An 18108-nucleotide genomic window follows, 5' to 3' on the forward strand; every position below is an offset into this window, starting at 1 on the left:
GGTTGCACAAGAACCTGGTTTTGCCCCTTTCTAAGATCCACCCTCCAAAGAGCTGTATTTTATTACTGCTACATAGTCAACATCAGGCAACAGAAAAGACATTGTCAGTCTATGACAATGTCACCATCACAACCACAGGAACTAAGGGAGAATTTACTCCACTTCCGAATTTATGGCATAAACTGATCTCTTGTGAGGGGGTGACAATTATTCCTTCTCCTACAGGGCACTGAAATGCTGAATATACCAGAATATATGGTTATATTAATTTCCATTAATTCTAACAGAAGATCATGCCTAAGGATACTAGACTGCACTGGAAATCTCAGTCCAAAATATTGGTTGATGTATTTATTGATTTTGACTCCTAAGTCATGGAATGATTCTGGTCATTGCCAGAAGTGAAATACAGAATTTAAGCATCATTGTTAAGCTTCAGTAAGTTACTAGATGGGATATGACAGTAGATAAAGAGGTGGTCTGATCTGTCATATCATTCTGCCATATCAGAGCAATGACTAATATAATAGTCCATTTCTCTGGTAGCTGAGTACTGAGGTCTTCATGGATACCAATGATCTGACCTCAGACTAAAACTCCTGGCACTTAGCTCTGAAGTCTACATTTAGTCTTAAACTTTCAGCCTGTAACTAGGAGAGGAAGCAGAGTTTCTGAATATTTACTCAATTAATTCACAAGACTTGATTAACTTTTAACTCTGTGTTCTTCCAATTCAATTGCACAGTTTGTTTTCTTGTTCCTTGACTCAACCCATGGCAGACAGAGACTGGAGAAATCAAACAGTCGTCACAGAATTCATCTTCCTGGGATTCGGGGATCTCCCTGACCTGCAAATTCTTGTCTTCCTGATGTTCCTAGTGATCTACATCGCAACCGTGACTGGGAACATCCTCATCACTGCACTAGTTGTGGCTGATCAGCACCTTCACACCCCCATGTACTTCTTCCTGGGGAACTTGTCCTGCTTGGAGACCTGCTACACCTCAACTATCCTGCCCCAGATGCTGGCCAGTCTCCTGATGGGGGACAAAACCATCTCATTCAGTGGCTGCATCACACAACTGTATTTCTTTGGTGCTCTGGCGGCTACAGAATGCTGTCTCCTAGCAGCGATGTCTTATGATCGGTATTTAGCTATATGTAAACCCCTGCACTATTCAGCTCTTATGAATACCAGGTTTTGCCTCCAGTTGGCTGCTGGATCATGGTTAAATGGTTGTTTGGCTACTGCCATATTTGTATTATTCATGTCTCACTTAATATTCTGTGGCCCGAATGAAATTGACCATTTCTTTTGTGATCTCATCCCATTGATAAAACTTTCCTGCAGTGACACACATCTGATCATACTGCTAGATTTCGTACTGGCCTGTGTATTCACCCTGCCTCCATTCCTACTAACACTGACATCCTATGTGTGTATCCTCACCACCATCCTGAGAATCCCTTCCACCACTGGGAGGCAAAAGGCATTTTCCACCTGCTCCTCTCACCTCATCGTGGTGACAATTTACTATGGAACCCTAATGACTGTCTACATGCTACCGAATCGTGACACATTAAGCTTCCTAAACAAAGTGCTCTCTCTTTCCTACACAGTCCTGACTCCCCTGGTAAACCCCCTCATCTACAGCCTGAGAAACAGAGAGGTCAAGGAAGCCTTGAGCAAAGCAGTCAGTAAATATGTGGCTTTCACAAAAACATGCAGAGACTCCTAGATTATAACTTTGCCTAAATCAGCCAGGCAGCTGTGAAAACCTCCGGCTATCAGCCCCCATTGAAATTGAGTTGAAATCCCCCATTGAAAATCTCAGCACTAATGTGAAATAAATGGAGATGATCTGCATGGAGTTACTGAGACAGTCTTTGTAGTCCTGTGCTGCCTCCATGTTACACAACGTATAGGAAAATGAAGTTGTGGACAGCTCTGTCACTCTCTCATGTTCAGAACTGATACATGCAGTATGATGGTATTTTTCTCCAGGGTCTTGTCTTAACATTCACCCTATGTGAGGAGCGTGTAAAGTATCTGAAACTGCACAGAGCCGACTTTGGGTAAGGCACAAAATCCACTAACGATCAAAGTAAATCCCTGTGTATGTCCCCTATTCATTGTTTCTCTATGCTAGATACTTAAGTTTTGTAATGTAATCCAGACAGTCAAATAGAAATAAAACACAATGGGTGACATCTTGTTTTGTGCTGCAGTTCTTGTGCCCCTAAGGCCACAATGGACAATCCAGCAGGAACTCGGGTCAGTGTTGTCCATGTTAGTGGAAGGACCAGGGAGCGAGGTGGCCATAACCATGGTCCCATCATGGTGTTTTTAACTGGGCAACAGGCAGAGTGGAGACAATTTTAACCATGTTTTTATATCCGTAAAAAAGTCATTTCTGATCAAAATTAATGTTCGTACAATAAAAATACTAACTCCTAGTGCAGCAGAGATGGGGACGTAATTCTGGGAAATCTGCCACCCCTGAAATTGTACTTATTGCCATCATATCCCTCTGCAAACCCACCACCTTCACGACGCTCACACAGGCTGGATGCAAACAACCAGGCCCCAGCAGTGACCTCTGGACTCTTCACCAGGAACAGCTTCATAGCTCTTACCTGGGCTAAGCCTGGCTTGTGACCAGCTCTGGCAAAGCCACAGCACCAGGCTCACAGGGCCCTTGGAGGTGGGGAGGTTGGGAAACAAAGTGGTTGTTCTCACAGCAAAGCAGTGTAAGAGACACCCCAGGCTGGAAAATTGAGGGGACACAGCTGTCCCTCTCTCCAGATTGTACCCCGGGTAATGTCACAGTATCTTATCTCTTGCTCTATCTCCAGCACTGTTTTGATCCACTCTGCCATTCTCAGGGGGTTGATATCCCCTATCTTTGCGTCCTTATCTAGGGATTTTACTATTAGGTAATTTCCCCCCATTTCCTTTTCCTGCCCTCCTATTTGGTAGTCCTTCTTCTGGGTGCAGCGAATCTACCCTTTTCTTTTTCTTTACTTGCATCCAGTCTTCCTCAATGCTTTCCCTATCCTCATGGTCTAGCCTGGTTTCAGTTTCATTTATCTAGTCCATCTCACTCTGCCTAACCAGCCAGCAGCTCCTCTATCAGCCCACAATCACCACTGAGACAGCCCTGCTTCAGCCAGACCCTAAATACTTCCTGGTGCACCCATGAATTTATATAGGGTTAAGGAGCCAATCAGGGATTACTGAAACCATGTAGTCAGATCACTTGAGGTGGAACATCCCATGGTGTTCAACCACTGCAGATTGTGTGCTGCAGAGAGTAATCAAATTACAAGTAGCAATGTGGGGATGTTGGTTGCCTGGTAGCCTTATAGACCAGGGTGCAAGTCCCCCCAGGCCTTACATCACGCCTGTTGGCAGTGCTGCCCAGTCAGGTTCCTCTGTAAGGATGATTGTATGCTTGGCAGATAAGGGAAGCTTGCCTATAAAATCCAACATAATGGCCACCCCTAGATGGGTTTTCTGAAGGTGTTAGGATGCTGAGGGGCTCCTCCTTCATAACTGAATGGATAAGGGACAGGAGGCCTTGGGGAATAGGACACCTAGTAAATTATAGGGCTTGAGGATGCATGTCAGCTCTGTGTGGGTGTGGTCAAGGTCAGGGAGGTAGTCCCCTTTTGGGGACAGGGCATTCATAGAATCATAGAATGTCAGGGTTGTTTTGGCTTATACAAAGATACCAAGACTTTCTCAGTAACGGTAGCCCACGTTTGGACAAACTTTGTCATGAGAAGAGATATGAGACAACATGAATCAAACTATGTGTGTCTAAATGGCTGCCCATTACTGTGGTCTTTCAGACCCATCAATATAGCAACTGAGTTCCTGGTCCAATTTGAGAGAGGTTGACATTTTGTTGAATCTTCTGCATAAAACTTATCCATAATATAGCCAAAGAATCAACATGGAAGCCAGCTCTATTCCTGCAACTCCATTATCAGATCATGGGGTTTCCTTTCCCCAAACTTCTTTGCTGGATTACAGCTTAAGTCTGTTTTCTCCAGTCATCTCCAAGAGGTGTTTTTCTCTTCTTCAGTTTATATTTTTCCTAGATACACCCGATGGCAAACACAGAAGGGGGGACTCAAACGTCCATCACAGAATTCATCCTCCTGGGATTCGGGGATCTCCCTGAACTGCTGACCCTTCTCTTTCTGCTGTTTCTAGTGATCTACATTCTGAGCTTGGCTGGGAACATCCTCATCATTGCTCTAGTTCTGTCTAATTGGCACTTTCACACCCCCACGTATTTCTTCCTGGGGAACTAGTCTATTTGGAAACCTGCTACACCTGGACCATCCTGCCTGGGATGCTTGCCAGTCTCCTGACTGGGGACAAAACCATTTCTGTCAGTGGTTGTATGACACTATTTTATTTTGTCAGTTTTTAGTAGATGCACAATGCTGTCTGCTTGCAGTGATGTCTTATGATCAGTATGTAGCGATATGCAATCTGCTGCATTATGCAGCCCTCATGAATGGCAGGTTCTGCCTGCAGTTAGCAGCTGGGTCTTGGATTAATGGATTTCTGGCTATGACCATAATAATAGTTCTTATGTTACAATCAGGGGCAGCTCCAGGCACCAGCGTAACAAGCGCGTACCTGGGGAGGCAAGCTGCAGGGGGCAGCCTGCCGGTCACTGTGAGGACGGCAGTTAGGGGTCCTTCGGCGGTGTTTCTGCGGGTGATCCGCCGTTCCCGCAGTTTCGGCGGCAATTCGGCGGCGGGTACGCCGAAGCCACAGGACCGGCAGATCACCCGCAGAAACGCCGCCGAATCCGCGTGACCGCAGACCGCCCGCAGGCATACCGCTGAAGGCTGCCTGACTGCTGTGCTTGGGGTGGCAAAAAACATAGAGCCGCCCCGGTTACAATTAACTTTCTGTGGCCCCAATGAAATTGATCATTTCCACTGTGAATCCACAGAAATAATAAATCACGACTGCAGTGACACCAACCAGATAGCGCTTGCCAATACCATTGTGGCTGCTATATTAATTCTGCCGCCATTTGTTTTAATCGTGACCTCCTGCATGTGTATCATCGTCCCCATGCTGAGAATCCCTCCATCACCAGGAGGCAAAAGGCATTTTCCACCGGCTCCTCTCACCTCATCGTGGTGAAAATTTTCTATGGGACCCTAATAATTGTCTACATGCTACCAAAAACTAACACACTAAGAGACCTAAACAGAGTGTTCTCTGTCTGCTACACAATTCTGACTCCTATGGCCAATCCCTTCAGATACAACCTGAGAAACAGAGAGGAGAAGGAGGCCCTGAGAAAAATTGTCAAGTATGTGTAGATTTTACACAAATTTAGAAATCACAATTTTTCTTTCTTATTGTATTAAGAGAAAATGGTGAAACACAGAGCTGATTTATTGTTTTATAAAGACAGATTCTGGGTGGTCCCTAGTTCTGGCTAGGTCTTTGGGAATGTGCTGCTATAATATTTGAGCATGTACATATACTGATATGTGAAATCAATCAATATCTGAAATGTGAGATCAATCAATACCAGGTTTTGGACTGAAAAAAAAAACACAATCAAGGAGCGCTGGTTTCTGCTGGGAATGAGGGGAAGCTTTTCAAATCCAAAACAAACCAATATTCAGCCATTTGTCCCTTCTGGCCTTGGAGTCTGACTTCAACTTGGCTCTCCCACATCCTAGGGAGGTTATAGAGCAGGGGTGGGCAAACTAGGGACCGCGGGCCATTCTTATTCGGCCCGCAAGCTCAGGAGGGGGAGCGGGGCCGGGGGTTTAGCCGCGCTCCACCCTGCGCTCCGGCCGGGGGAGCGGCCCGGGGGGGTTCGCCGCGCTCCACCCGGTGCTCCGGCTGGGGGAGTGGGGCCAGGAGGGTTGACGCACTCTGACAGGTGCTCCGGCTGGGGAAGCAGGGCCCGGCGCTCCGGCCGGAGGACCGGGGCCACGGGTTTCCCCGCGCTCCGCCCGGTACTCCGGCCGGGGAAGCGGAACCGGGGGGTTCGCCGCGCTCCTCCCGGCGCTCCGGCTGGGGGAGCGGGGCTGGGGACTTGCCGCGATCAGCCCTGTCCTTCAGCCGCAAGAGTGGAGCCCGCCACTCCAGCCGGGGGAGTGGGGCCGGCGTTTTTGCCGTGCTCCGCCCAGTCCTCCGGCAGGGGGAGAGGGGCCCGGCGCTCCGGCCAGGGGAGCGGGACCGGGGGTTTCGCCGCGCTCCGCCCATTGCTCCTGCTGGGGGAGCGGAGCCCGGGGTTTCACCACGCTCAGTCTAGCGCTCTGGCAGGGGGAGAGGGGCCCGTTGCTCCGGCCGAAAGAGCGGGGCCGGGGGTTTCGACGCGCTCGGGCTGGGGGAGCGGAACCGGGGGTTCGCCACGCTCTGCCTGGCGCTCCAGCAGGGGGAGAGGAGCCCGCCGCTCTGGCCGGCAGAGCGGGGCCGGGGGTTTCGACAGGCTCCGCCTGTTGCTCCGGCCGGGGGAGCATCCCAGAGGTTTCGGTGCGCTCTGCCCGGTGCTCCTGCTGGGGCAGCGGGGCTGGGGGCTTGCCACGCTCCGCCCAGTCCTCTGGTTGGGAGAGCGGGGCCGGGGGTTTTGCCATGCTCCGCCCGGTGCTCCGGCCGGGGGAGCGGGGTCGGGGTTTTCGCCGCGCTCCTCCCAGCGCTCAGGCCGGAAAAACGGGCCCAGCGCTCCGGATGGGAGAGCAAGGCCGGGGGCTTTGCTGCGCTCTGCCCAGCGCTCAGGCCGGGGGAGCGGGGCCCTGTGCTCAGGCCAGGGGAGCAGGGCAGGGGGTTTCCCCATTTTCCGCCTGGGCCTCCAATGGAGCGGGACCAGAGGCTTGGCGCACTCCGCCTGGGCTCCTCAGTGATGAGCGGTCATTTTCAGCACCATCTTTAGGGAAGATTCTGCACGGAAAACGCCTCAGGTCATTCCTCAGGTATGACCTCACCACCCCACCCAGCAGCTGACGCATACCAAATCCCCTCCCTGTTTCCTATGGCCCCACCCTTGAGTGGAGGGAAACCACACAGGGCCACAGCTGCTCCAGTCTGGGTTCCTCTGCACCTGGCTCAGCTTCCTTGTTGTCACACTGCCAGCAGGGCCTGTAGGAGTCCCTGGTACCACCCCATGAAGCCCCCCATGCGCCACCCCTCATGAGTCCTCTTGCCACACCGGGGTAAAATCCCTTATTATATACAAACTTTTAATGGACACAACCACGCAAACAGAACTCAAAGTACAACAGTAAAAACTTTATTTGGGGGAGGCTGGGACATAAAGTTGCAGGTGAGTTTACACCTGCCTCTTCTTGTCCACATGGAGTCTGGGATAGAGCCATGGCTCAAAATTGTCAGGGGCACTGACGCCCGACACATCCAGGCTAGAGAGAGGGCCCAGTTTTCTCACAGTGCTGCCGTCTTGTAAAACAGCAGTTCGAAATAAGGGCAGCAGTTAGGATTTTCTTTTCCCTTTCAAAAATGAGTGCTGCCAAAAAAAAAAAAAAAGTGGACAATGACTGTCGGGTTTTCAACAAAGAATGGAATACAAAATATTTTTTTCACAAACGTGAACTCGAAGGATGTATGCCTGATTTGTCAGGAGAGCATCGCGGTGTTCAAGGAGTACAACTTGGATCGCCATTTTCAAGGAAACATCCTAATTATGGCAGCAATTTAACAACTGAGGGAAGGGCAAGAAAAGCTGAGCAACTGAGTTGCTCAGCTTTTCTTGCCCTTTCCTCAGTTGTTAAACTTAAAGCTCAGTTGCCACAAACTTAAAAACTCAGCAAAATATTTATGTGCGACGGTCTGCAATTCAGGAAGCCACTACAAAGGCAAGTTACGTTCTGGAGTTTAAAATCGCTAAACAAAATAAGCCTTTTGCTGAAGGGGAGTTTTTGAAAGAATGCATGGTTGATGTTTCTGGCATGCTGTGCCCGGAATACCAAAACAAATTTGAGAACATTAGTTTGTCACGAAGAACTGTTACTCGCCGTGTAGAAGTGATTGATGAACATTTGGCTTCCTAAATGAACAAGAAAGCACAGGGCTTTACATTGTTTTCATTAGCTCTCCATGACAGCACTGACATTAAGGACACAGCACAGTTACTAATTTTTGTCAGAGGAATTGATGACAAATTTGAAATCACAGAGGATTTTTTATCAATAGAATCAATGAAAGGCACAACTAAGGGATTGGATTTATATGAGAGGGTGTCTGGTGCCTTGAATATCTGAAGCTCTCCTGGAGTAAACTGGCAAACGTAACCACAGATGGATCACCAAATTTAACAGGGAAAAACGTAGGACTTTTAAAAAGAATTCAGGACAAAGTAAAAGTAGATGACCCTGATAAAGAGGTGATTTTTCTGCATTGTATTATACATCAGGAGGCCCTCTGCAAAAATGTCCTGGACATTGATCATGTTGTTCGCACAGTAGTGAAAACAGTAAACTACATAAGAGCGAGGGGACTTAATCATCGGCAGTTCATTTCCCTTCTTGAAGACACTGACGCTGAACATCAGGACTTACTTTATCATACAAATATCCATTGGCTAGACCTAGGAAAGGTATTGCTGGTATTTGTTATAGTTTCAATGGATAATATTGATGTTTGTTTATTTTTAAGCATTTTATTTTTATGGATTTAAATTTTCAGTTGCAGAAAATTATGGGGGATCAGACAGTGGGTGGGTCAGTCAATAATTATTTAATTACAGTGGATGTTGAGATTCAAAAAGTTAAAGCTTTATAACTGTTAAAACACAAATTGTTGACATCACATGTCAAAATATACAAAGTAAATATCCTTAAATCAAACTAAGCTCTCAAGCAGCATTTTTCTTTCTTTGCTGATCTGTACATTTCAATGAGCATCAAGGAAACATTTTTTTCATCAATTTGTGTGTTTGATAAAATCAACATTTACCAATAAAAATCTAATTCTTCCAAGCCTAAGTATAGTTGATTCTTTCCTCTTTTTTACCCTCTACAGAATCCTCCAAGCTCTCACTGATGATTTCTTACTTCTTGCTCACTATCTATTTTCCACAATAGACTCCCCATATGTATCCCTTACCCTGTGCTGCCATCTAGTGCATAATGTATTGTCTTTATAATTTGTGCTGCATGGCTATCTAGTAGCCATAGCACTACTGCTGCTTCCTTACTCTGTTCCTGTCCAGGGAACACGTTTCTATAGGTATCCTTTTCTGTTACGTTACACTCAGCTCCTGCCAATAACACAACAGAGATGCCCTTATTCTCTGATGCCACCCAATGGCAATGTACAGCTGTCCCTTTTCACCATCCTTATCTTCCACTCTCACCTAGCAGTCATTAAACAGTATAACACCCTGTTCCCTCTTCCTTATCTCCTGTCATCTAGGGGTGTTCCCAGAGTAAAATGATCATTTCTCCTCTCATTACCATCTGCTGCTACCCAGTAGCCACTTTATAATACAGTTGTATCTCTGGCCAGGTTTACACAGAAATTTCCAGTATAGTAATGTTGGTTAGGTTTTTTTTAATGACGCTTCTACCCCAGCAAAATCCCTAGTGTAGACCTGGGTATACCAACAAAAAATGTGCTCTTACTAATATAGCTTATTTCATTCAGGGAACCCATCTGTATCAGCTGTACAAGCAAAAGCACTTTTTGGCTGGTGTGGTAAAAGCCATGTCCGAGGTAAGATGTGAGGTTTTTTTTACTAATATAGCTATACCGACACAGTTGGATGCAGTTATACCAGTGCTAAGGTTCCTTATACCAGTATAACTCCGGCTACGTTGACCCTACCAGCGCTGCAGCCAGGTGGCTGTAGTGTAGACACTTGTTACAGTGATGGAAGGGGTTTTTCCATTGCTGTAATAAAACCAGCCCTTGAAAGGTGGTAACTAGGTCGATGGGAAAATTCTTCTGTCAACCGGCAGTGTCTACACAGGGGTTCAGGTCAACTTAACCATGTCTTGGGGGTGTGAATTCTTCACACCCGTCACAACGTAGCTAGGTCGACATAAGTGTTCGGTGTAGACCAGCCTCATTCCCCTTCCCGTGGAGGAATCGCTCCACCAGTGTACATAGGCTGACAGACTCCATCACAGCCCGGGGCTGTGGCCCTGTTCATTGTCCAGCACAAGAAGAGGAAACGTGGAGTGACAACGTAAAGTAACAGTTCAGTTCTCCACCTGGATTGTGGGGGCCCCTGACATCTTAGTGGGCAGGGTCTCTAGCCAAGGGGGGTTCTGCAGGGCCTCTGCCCCCCTTGCAATTAGACAAGTGTCTCCCCAGCCCTCTACTGGTCCCAGGCTCCCGGGGAGCTCAGCTATATGCCCCAGCTGGGAATCCCAATTAGTTGATGGTGCCCAGATGGGTTGAATGATTCCCAGCACCTGCTCGCCATGCTCCTCTCCAGAACAGGGCTGGGGGCTGCCCTGGGGCAGACCGCCCTCTTACACTGTATGAAACTCCTTTATACAGACAGAGCCGCACACCCACTGCAGGAGCACAACTGCCTTAACTACACAGGGACAGCTAAAGAGGTGCAACGTTTGTGTGTCGATAAGCCCTTATTAGACACCCTCCTGCTGCTTCAGCAGAGACAAATGCTGGGAATTCTCCCTACAGAAACTATCCTCAGCTCCTCCTTTTTTGGCACCACATGGACACCAGGGGCCTGCGCTATAGAGGGTCTGGGACGAGGGGCATTCAGCTAAAGGGAATACTCCTTCCCGCTCTGAGCACTCCTCAACCCCAGGGTCCTGTCCTCTCCCATGGTTCCCAGGTTCAGTCCCACAAATATCCCACCCCATGGCCCCACCCTCATTTAGGCTGTATCCAATGCAATCTAGGAGAGTGGGGAGCAAGTGTTCCATGCAGTCCTTCTCCCCATGCAGTCCTTCTCCCCCTGCGTCCAGGCCGATAGTCACTCCTGTCCCAGGGCTAGAGCATATGCAAAGCTGCCTCCGTCTGGGCACCCAGGCATCCATCTCACCCCAAAATGAACCTTAAACCAGGTATTTCCCTGTCTATCTCAGCTGCTGGGCTTAGTCTTGTAGGCATGCTCAGAGCACACCTAGCCCTACATAAAAGGGCTGGACGTGGGGCCTCCATTATAACTTTGAGCCTGGTGGTTAGGCTGCTCATCCAGGATGTGAGAGACACAGGTTCAGTTTGCCTGCTGGCTTAATCTTGGGTAGGCATTCCAACTTGGGTTTCCCACCTTTCAGCTGAGTACCACAAACCACTGACCTATTGGACACCCAGATGTGGGGGGCCCTCAAAATCTCCTGGTGAAGCTGCTCTGCTGTGTAAAAATAATTAAACATGCACTGGGGCAGACAGGGTGACTCTGCAGTCCTGGGTCTTGGATACTCACCTGACCCAAGGAAACCCAAGGTCAAATTCCTGCTCCACATCAGGCAGGGGAGATTGAACCTGAGTCTCCAACACCCTGGGTGAGTACCCCCTACACACACACACACACCCACCCCTTGGGGTTCAGAGCTGAAAATCCCAAGCAGAGATAAGTGCCTAACGAGGTGAGGGAGGGAGTTTGAAGCAACACCCCTTTCTTTGGCCTTTCCTATTGGCTAGTTTAGGCAGCTCCTCGCTCAGCATTCTGGTTTCTGTGGACCCAGTTCTTAACCACCTAACTCTCCCCATGCATCATATAGGGATCCTGGGTGCTGAACTCAGGACTGAGGTTCCCATCCACTAGCAAGGCACTAGAAGTTAGTCGTTGAGATACCTATGTTCCCTTCGTGGATCTCGCCCTAAGTTGTTTTATTTTATATTCCAACTTTTAGTGTACACAATTCACCAAAATATCATCTACCCAAATTCAGCAGGTAAAAGACAGGTCAGTTTTATTCTGACTATAACGATCCTGGTCCTGACTCCTCTTACGTTTTTAAATCTTTGCACATCTGCAAATGTTACAAGCGCATGTCACCAAAGTCTGAGCGAGAAGTAAGGGCTACACAGCATCTGAATATCAAACAGCAAAGCAGCTGCGCTTGTCACCATTTTGAGGTTTCTGAATTCTCATACAATCTAGACCAGGGTTTCTCAACCTGTGGGTCGGGACCCAAAATTGGGTCACCAGAATGTTTCAAAGGGTCACGTAGCAGCTCCTGTCCCACAGGGCTGGCTGGGCTCATCTCCCTGCTCCAGGCACTGCAAACTCTGGGGCAGAGGTGGTGCTAGCCCATCGGGGGCCCTAAGCAAGAATATTTTGGGGGACCCCCACGCACACCACACATACTAATAATTAATAGGGGGTCCCCTTGAGCTGCTCGGGGCCCTAAGCAATTGCTTAGTCTGCTTAAGCCTAGCATCAGCTCTGCTCTGGGGTCCCAGCACCACTCAGGTTTGGCCCAGCCGTCATGATGGCAGGGGTCCGGGTAGGCCAAATCTGAGTGAGTGGTGCTGCAACTCCATGAGCCAGGCCAGACCTTCACTCACACAAATTTGGTCCAGTCAGTGGGGTGGGGCCAAACCTGAGTAGCACTGCAATCCCAGAGGTTGCAACGCCCAGAGCCAAGAGCCAAGCCCAGCCAGCCCCACAGCACAGGAGCTGCAGAAGCCGCCACTATGGGGTGAGTGCCGGGCAGGACCCAACCCCCCCGGGGGGGCAGGACCCAACCAAAACCACCCCAGGGCCTCCACCCCCAGACTATTTACTGGGTCGCAACAGGCCATAAACACAAATGGGTCCCGAGTCCAAAAACGTTGAGAACCACTGATCTAGACACTTACTGACAATTTTTCTCAGGGCTTCCTTGACCTCTCTGTTTCTCAGGCTGTATATGAAGGGATTGACCATAGGAGTCAGAATTGTGTAGCAAACAGAGAACACTTTGTTGAGGTCTCTCAGTGTGTTGGTTTTTGGTAGCAGATACACAATGATTAGGGTCCCATAGAAGATTGTCACCACAATAAGGTGAGAGGAGCAGGTGGAAAAGGCCTTTTGCCTTCCAGTGGTGGATGGGATTCTCAGGATGGTGGAGATGATACAAACGTAGGATGCCAGGGTTAATGCAAATGGGGGCAGGGTGAATAAAGCAGCCAGGATGGTGGTTACAAGCTCTAGCTGGTAGGTGTCACTGCAGCAGAGAGTTATTATTTTTGTAGATTCACAGAAGAAATGTTCAATTTTATTGGGGCCACAGAAAGATAATTGTGACATGAAGGACACTGGTGTGGTGCCAGCCAGAAGCCCACTTATCCAAGACCCAGCTGCTAGCTGAAGGCATAAGCTGCCATTCATAAGGACTGCATAGTGCAGTGGTTTGCATATTGCTAAATACCGATCATAAGACATTGCAGCTAAGAGAGAACATTCTGTAGCCCCAAAGAAACAAACAAAATAAAATTGTGTCATACATCCCCTGACAGAAATGGTTTTGTCCCCAGTCAGGAGACTGGCCAGCATCCTGGGCAGGATGGTGGAAGTGTAGCAGGTCTCCAAGCAAGACAAATTCGCCAGGAAGAAGTACATGGGGGTGTGAAGTTGCTGATCAGCCACAACTAGCGCAACAATGAAGATGTTCCCGGCTATGGTCACTATGCAGATTGCTAGAAACAGCAGGAAGAGAAGGATCTGCAGCTCAGGGAGATTCCCGAATCCCATGAGGATGAATTCTGTGATGGATGTTTGATTTCCCTCTTCTGTGTCTGCCATGGATTGTATCTGGGGGAGATAAAACAAACTCTCCAATATAACAAGACTACAGCATTTGTTAAACTTTAATAACTATCAGTTTAAAAGCATTTATATTCAAATGCCCCAGTCGCCTTCTGGCCACCAACCCAGATACTGGCTTGAGAACACAAACTGGGGCAGTGGCGTTCATACAACGGAGGTTGGTGCTGAACTACCAGGCTGCAGAATCATTCTAAGGCTACATCTGAACTAGAAATCCTCTGCTGTAGCTGCACTGCTGTCACGTAGACACTTACTACAGCGATGGAAGGGGTTCTTCTGTCGCTGTTGTAAAATCCACCTCTCCAAGAGGCGGTAGCCAGGTCGACTGCAGAAGTCTGCTGGTGACCTAGCAGTGTCTATAGCAAGGTTTAGGCTGGATTAGCTACAACAGACAGGGCATGAAATTTTTCACAGCCCTGAGCAATGTAGTTAAACTGACCTAACCTGTAGTGTAAATCAACCCTTACTCTCCTTCTCCCACCACATTACTATTCATTGTCATTATGAAAGACTATGAATAGTCATTTGGGCCGGGGACAGCCTGTGAAAGTGACTCTGTAGCCCAGTGGCTAGGGCTGTCACCTAGGGTGTGGGTGAGACTCAAGTCCCTGCCCCCAATGACAACTTAATTATTTAGTGGAACAGCTCCAAGAGGAGAGACTGAGAACACCCCTTAGCTCAATGCCTAGGCCATTTGCCTGCAATGTTAGAGATCCCTATTCAAATCTCTTCTTGTGTTGCCACAGTGGGAATAAAACCTGGGTCTACCCACACTCTAGCCGAGTGCCTTAGCCACTAGACTAAAGCTCATAAAGTAGCAACTTTACCCTTCTCCTCCAGCTGGTTTGTGAATCCTTTTCTTTGCTCTTGTCAAAATTCCTGAAACTCAAAACAATTTTTTATGGGACAAAATTAAGTGTTTCCTTTTGTTTCAACATCACAGAAACATTTCCAGTCAAGTTTTCCGTTTCGGCAACATCAGAACATTTTGATTTGTTTCAGCTCAAAATTTTTGTTTACTTTTCAATTCACTGGATTTTTGGTTTGACCAGAAGCAATATTGATATATATTATTTTTTGAAATTTCCAGTGAACCGAAAAACCCGTGATTTGCCCAGCTCTATCAATGACATTGGAAAGTGAGTGAGCAAAACTGACACAGCAATGTGCTGCTAAGGCAGATCTATACACAAATCTGAGGCTAACGCATCTGATTAAGAACAGATTTAGCCTTGCTCCCCAGAAACTGCTCCAAGGAGCCATCACTAGTGGCTTGTAATGGGTATGCCGGCTCCCCAGGAAGAGTCTGGCAAATGGAGGTGTGCAGACTGGATTCCCTTCCAAAGTTTCCCTCTTCCCCAGCAGAACCCAATGCTTCATGACGGTGGTTTTGCCAGTCCAAAACCTCACCTCCAAAGCCTTTCTATGCAGACATTTGTTTGATTTCATTTGTGAATGCGAATCAGTTTTTATGTTGCTATGTGATCATCACTAACTTTTGGATTTCTCTGCCAATAGATATTGATTCAAACTGCTTAGTGACATTCTGAAACCTGAAAGTAAAATCTCCATTAATATCCACAGTAGTGAAGTCATTCACTTAGAAGGGATATAAAAATCACATGATTCTGAAAATGTGCCAACTATCATGTCTAAGGGTTTTGTTTTTCTTTCACATTTCCTTTTTCCTGTTCCCACTCTGAACTTCAGCAACTTTGAAAAAGTTAGAGAGGGAAGAGGAAAAAATAAAGTCTGTTACTTTACCACCTTTGCGATTTTTCAAACTTTGAGGAAGTTTTGGAAAGTCACTGAGTGGCAAAATGGAAAAGGAATAAAAAGTGGAAAAGTGTGTGTGTGTGTAAATGACACTATTTATTTTATTGCACCCAGTGGTTTGAAAACCATCACCAAAAGTTTGAAAAAATGCAAACTACTTTGATTAATGGAAACAACTTTCAAATGTCAACATTTCTCACATATGCGGTGTTGGTCCCAGGATATAGAGAGACAAGGTGGGTGAGGTGATATCTTTGACTGGACTAACCTGTTGGTGAAAGAAATAAGATTTCAAGCTTACCCAGAGCTCTTCTTCCGGTCGGGGAAAGGTGCTCAGAGGTATGTCTACACTGCAATTAAACCCCCCGAGGGGGGAGGTCCAAAATGTCTACACTGCAATTTGACAGCTCGGTAGCCAAGCCCAGTGAGCCCAAGTCAGCTGACATGGGCCAGCTGCATGTATTTAACTGTAATATGACATAACCAAAGTGTCACAGCTAAATGCAAGGTGGAGCAGATTGTTTAGCATAAGTAGTTAACACATTTCAAGGGATCATTCAAGGTGAAGTGGCCCGTTAACCCCACCCCCAGCTTCCCTCCCCCATGACTGGAGAGGTATTAAGTGGGTTATAGATTGTGGTAATCGACCAAAAATCCAGTGTCTCTGTTCAATCCATGATATTTAATTTCTAGCAAAGTTACGAATTTAAGCTCCCAGGCTCATCTTTTGAGAGTGCTGTGCAGGTTGCCTTTGAGGACAAGGATTGATATGTCAGATATAAAGTGATTGCTTTGTGAAAAGTGCTCACTCACAGAGGACAGAATGTTTTTTGTCTTTTATCACTTTTTTTCTGTGAGTTCATCCGAGAGCGTAGTGATGGTCTGGTTTCACCCACACCATTGTTGATGGTCATTCAGTGCACTGGATGAGGTGCACCACACGTTGGGATAGACATGTGTAGGACCCTTGGATCTCAAAAGGTGCGTGGCGGGGGATGTTGGTCATTGTAGCTGTGGAGACATGTCTGCAGGTTTTGCATCTGTTCTAGTAGGGTCTGATCTGGTGCCGCTTTCATTGCCGTGTCTTGGTCTGCAGGGAGCTCGCCTACTCTTCTGGCCCAGTGACCCTGTCTCCAGCCCAGGGACCCTGTGTGAAGCAGCTGGAGCCAGTTGCCCTCATCCCCTTGCTCCTTCCTACCTGGACTCTTCTGTAGGTTTTCCCAGATTCACATTCTGGGTCTCCTCCTCGGAAAGTCTGACTTCCAGGGCAGCTCCTTGCCAGTCTGTGGCTGAAGGGGTCTTCTCTCTGCAGTGCCTCAGTCTCTAGCAGCCAGCCCCTCCTTCTGCTCTGCAGCCCTTTTATCTCTGCAGCTCTTGTGAGGCCACCAATCAGCCCCAGCTGAGCAGGCAGGTTCTGTTTCCTATTAACCCTTTAATGGCTGAGACAGCAGCAGGTCCATACACCCCCTGACAGAGAGGTTCTGTCTCAGTGCATGGCAGCAGCATGAGGGATAATGCTTACCTGAGACCATAGGATATTCAGGCTCCAGTTGATGAGCTTGGATCTCTCAGGGTTGGTGACCAGGAATCAGGTTCTTCTCTCACTTCCCTCCAGAAATAGGGTTCTCTCCCTCCGAAGAGATAAGCAGGTGCCGAGATCTCCCTTGGAGCATGTTCTCCTCTCTCTATTGACAGAGCGCACTCGCCTCCTCGTATTTGTATCCTCTGCAGGAGAAGGTTTTGTCTCCCCTGATGCTACTTCTGAAGAACATTTCCATCGGCTGAGACTGGGAAGCTGCCGCTGGGTTTGCAACATAGATGGCACAAACACCAGTCCTGATGAAATCAGCGTGCCTAGCCCGAATTAGCCTCGGCCTCTCTGTGGGATGATTATGCTGCTGGATTTAGCTAGGGCCTACCTCCCATTGAAAGTCAGTGAACGCTAAGCATTTAACTCCCTCAGGCTCTTTTGAAAATCCAAGGCTTGGTGATGTGTGGAAAGCACAGGAAAGGACAAATGGAAATCTATTATAACATTTCTCCCAATGGAATTTAGAGAGAGAGGTGTGTGCATATAGGTAGATAGATTAGATACCGGTATATTTGCAGATTGTTTGAATCCAAGTTTTTGAAAAATTTTAGAGTGTCAGAGGTATGCAGAGAATTCCCCACTGTTTAGAGCTAAAGTGAGATTCAGCCTCAGACCTGTCCATAGTCACCTAGCAGAGGAAGCCATGGCTGGGCCACGGCTGCAGTGAGATCTTTACAGACAATTCCCATGAACCAAGAAGCAGTGTTTTGTTTAGGTGCCTGAGAAAAGAAGAGGATGGGTTAATGAGTCTCTTTCTCTGATGATTTCTTGGGGAATAGAAAGACGGTAGTCAGTGACTTTGGAATTGCCAACTCTTGCAATTATATTGTGAGTTTTGTGATATTCATGTTATACTCCCAGCTCCTGCCGGCAGAAGATTAGATGACAATCTCAATTTAAAAAAAAAAACTAGTACGTTTCTAGCTCTCAAGGTTGTGGAGAATAGCTTGAAAACATGGCAGAAGTGCACATACACACACACACCCACACCCACCCACA

At 47.5% G+C, this 18108-nt stretch overlaps 2 protein-coding genes across 2 annotated transcripts; one reads left to right on the forward strand and one right to left on the reverse strand.

The window, feature by feature from the left end:
* Positions 1 to 726: 726 nt before the first annotated feature.
* Positions 727 to 1739, forward strand: LOC135888244 (olfactory receptor 6N1-like). Its single transcript, XM_065416054.1, has one exon. The coding sequence runs from the start codon at positions 774 to 776 to the stop codon at positions 1737 to 1739; it is 966 nt and encodes a 321-aa protein (XP_065272126.1). The 5' UTR covers positions 727 to 773.
* A 10971-nt stretch (positions 1740 to 12710) lies between these two features.
* Positions 12711 to 13718, reverse strand: LOC135887498 (olfactory receptor 10A7-like). The gene has a single exon (XM_065415242.1). The coding sequence runs from the start codon at positions 13716 to 13718 to the stop codon at positions 12711 to 12713; it is 1008 nt and encodes a 335-aa protein (XP_065271314.1).
* Positions 13719 to 18108: the final 4390 nt, after the last annotated feature.

Source organism: Emys orbicularis, chromosome 13, assembly GCF_028017835.1.
Source record: "Emys orbicularis isolate rEmyOrb1 chromosome 13, rEmyOrb1.hap1, whole genome shotgun sequence".
NCBI lineage: Eukaryota > Metazoa > Chordata > Testudines > Emydidae > Emys > Emys orbicularis.

Coding starts and splice junctions, on each gene's coding strand:
- LOC135887498 (XM_065415242.1), bottom strand. CDS start 13,718: ATGGCAGACACAGAAGAGGGAAATCAAACATCCATCACAGAATTCATC.
- LOC135888244 (XM_065416054.1), top strand. CDS start 774: ATGGCAGACAGAGACTGGAGAAATCAAACAGTCGTCACAGAATTCATC.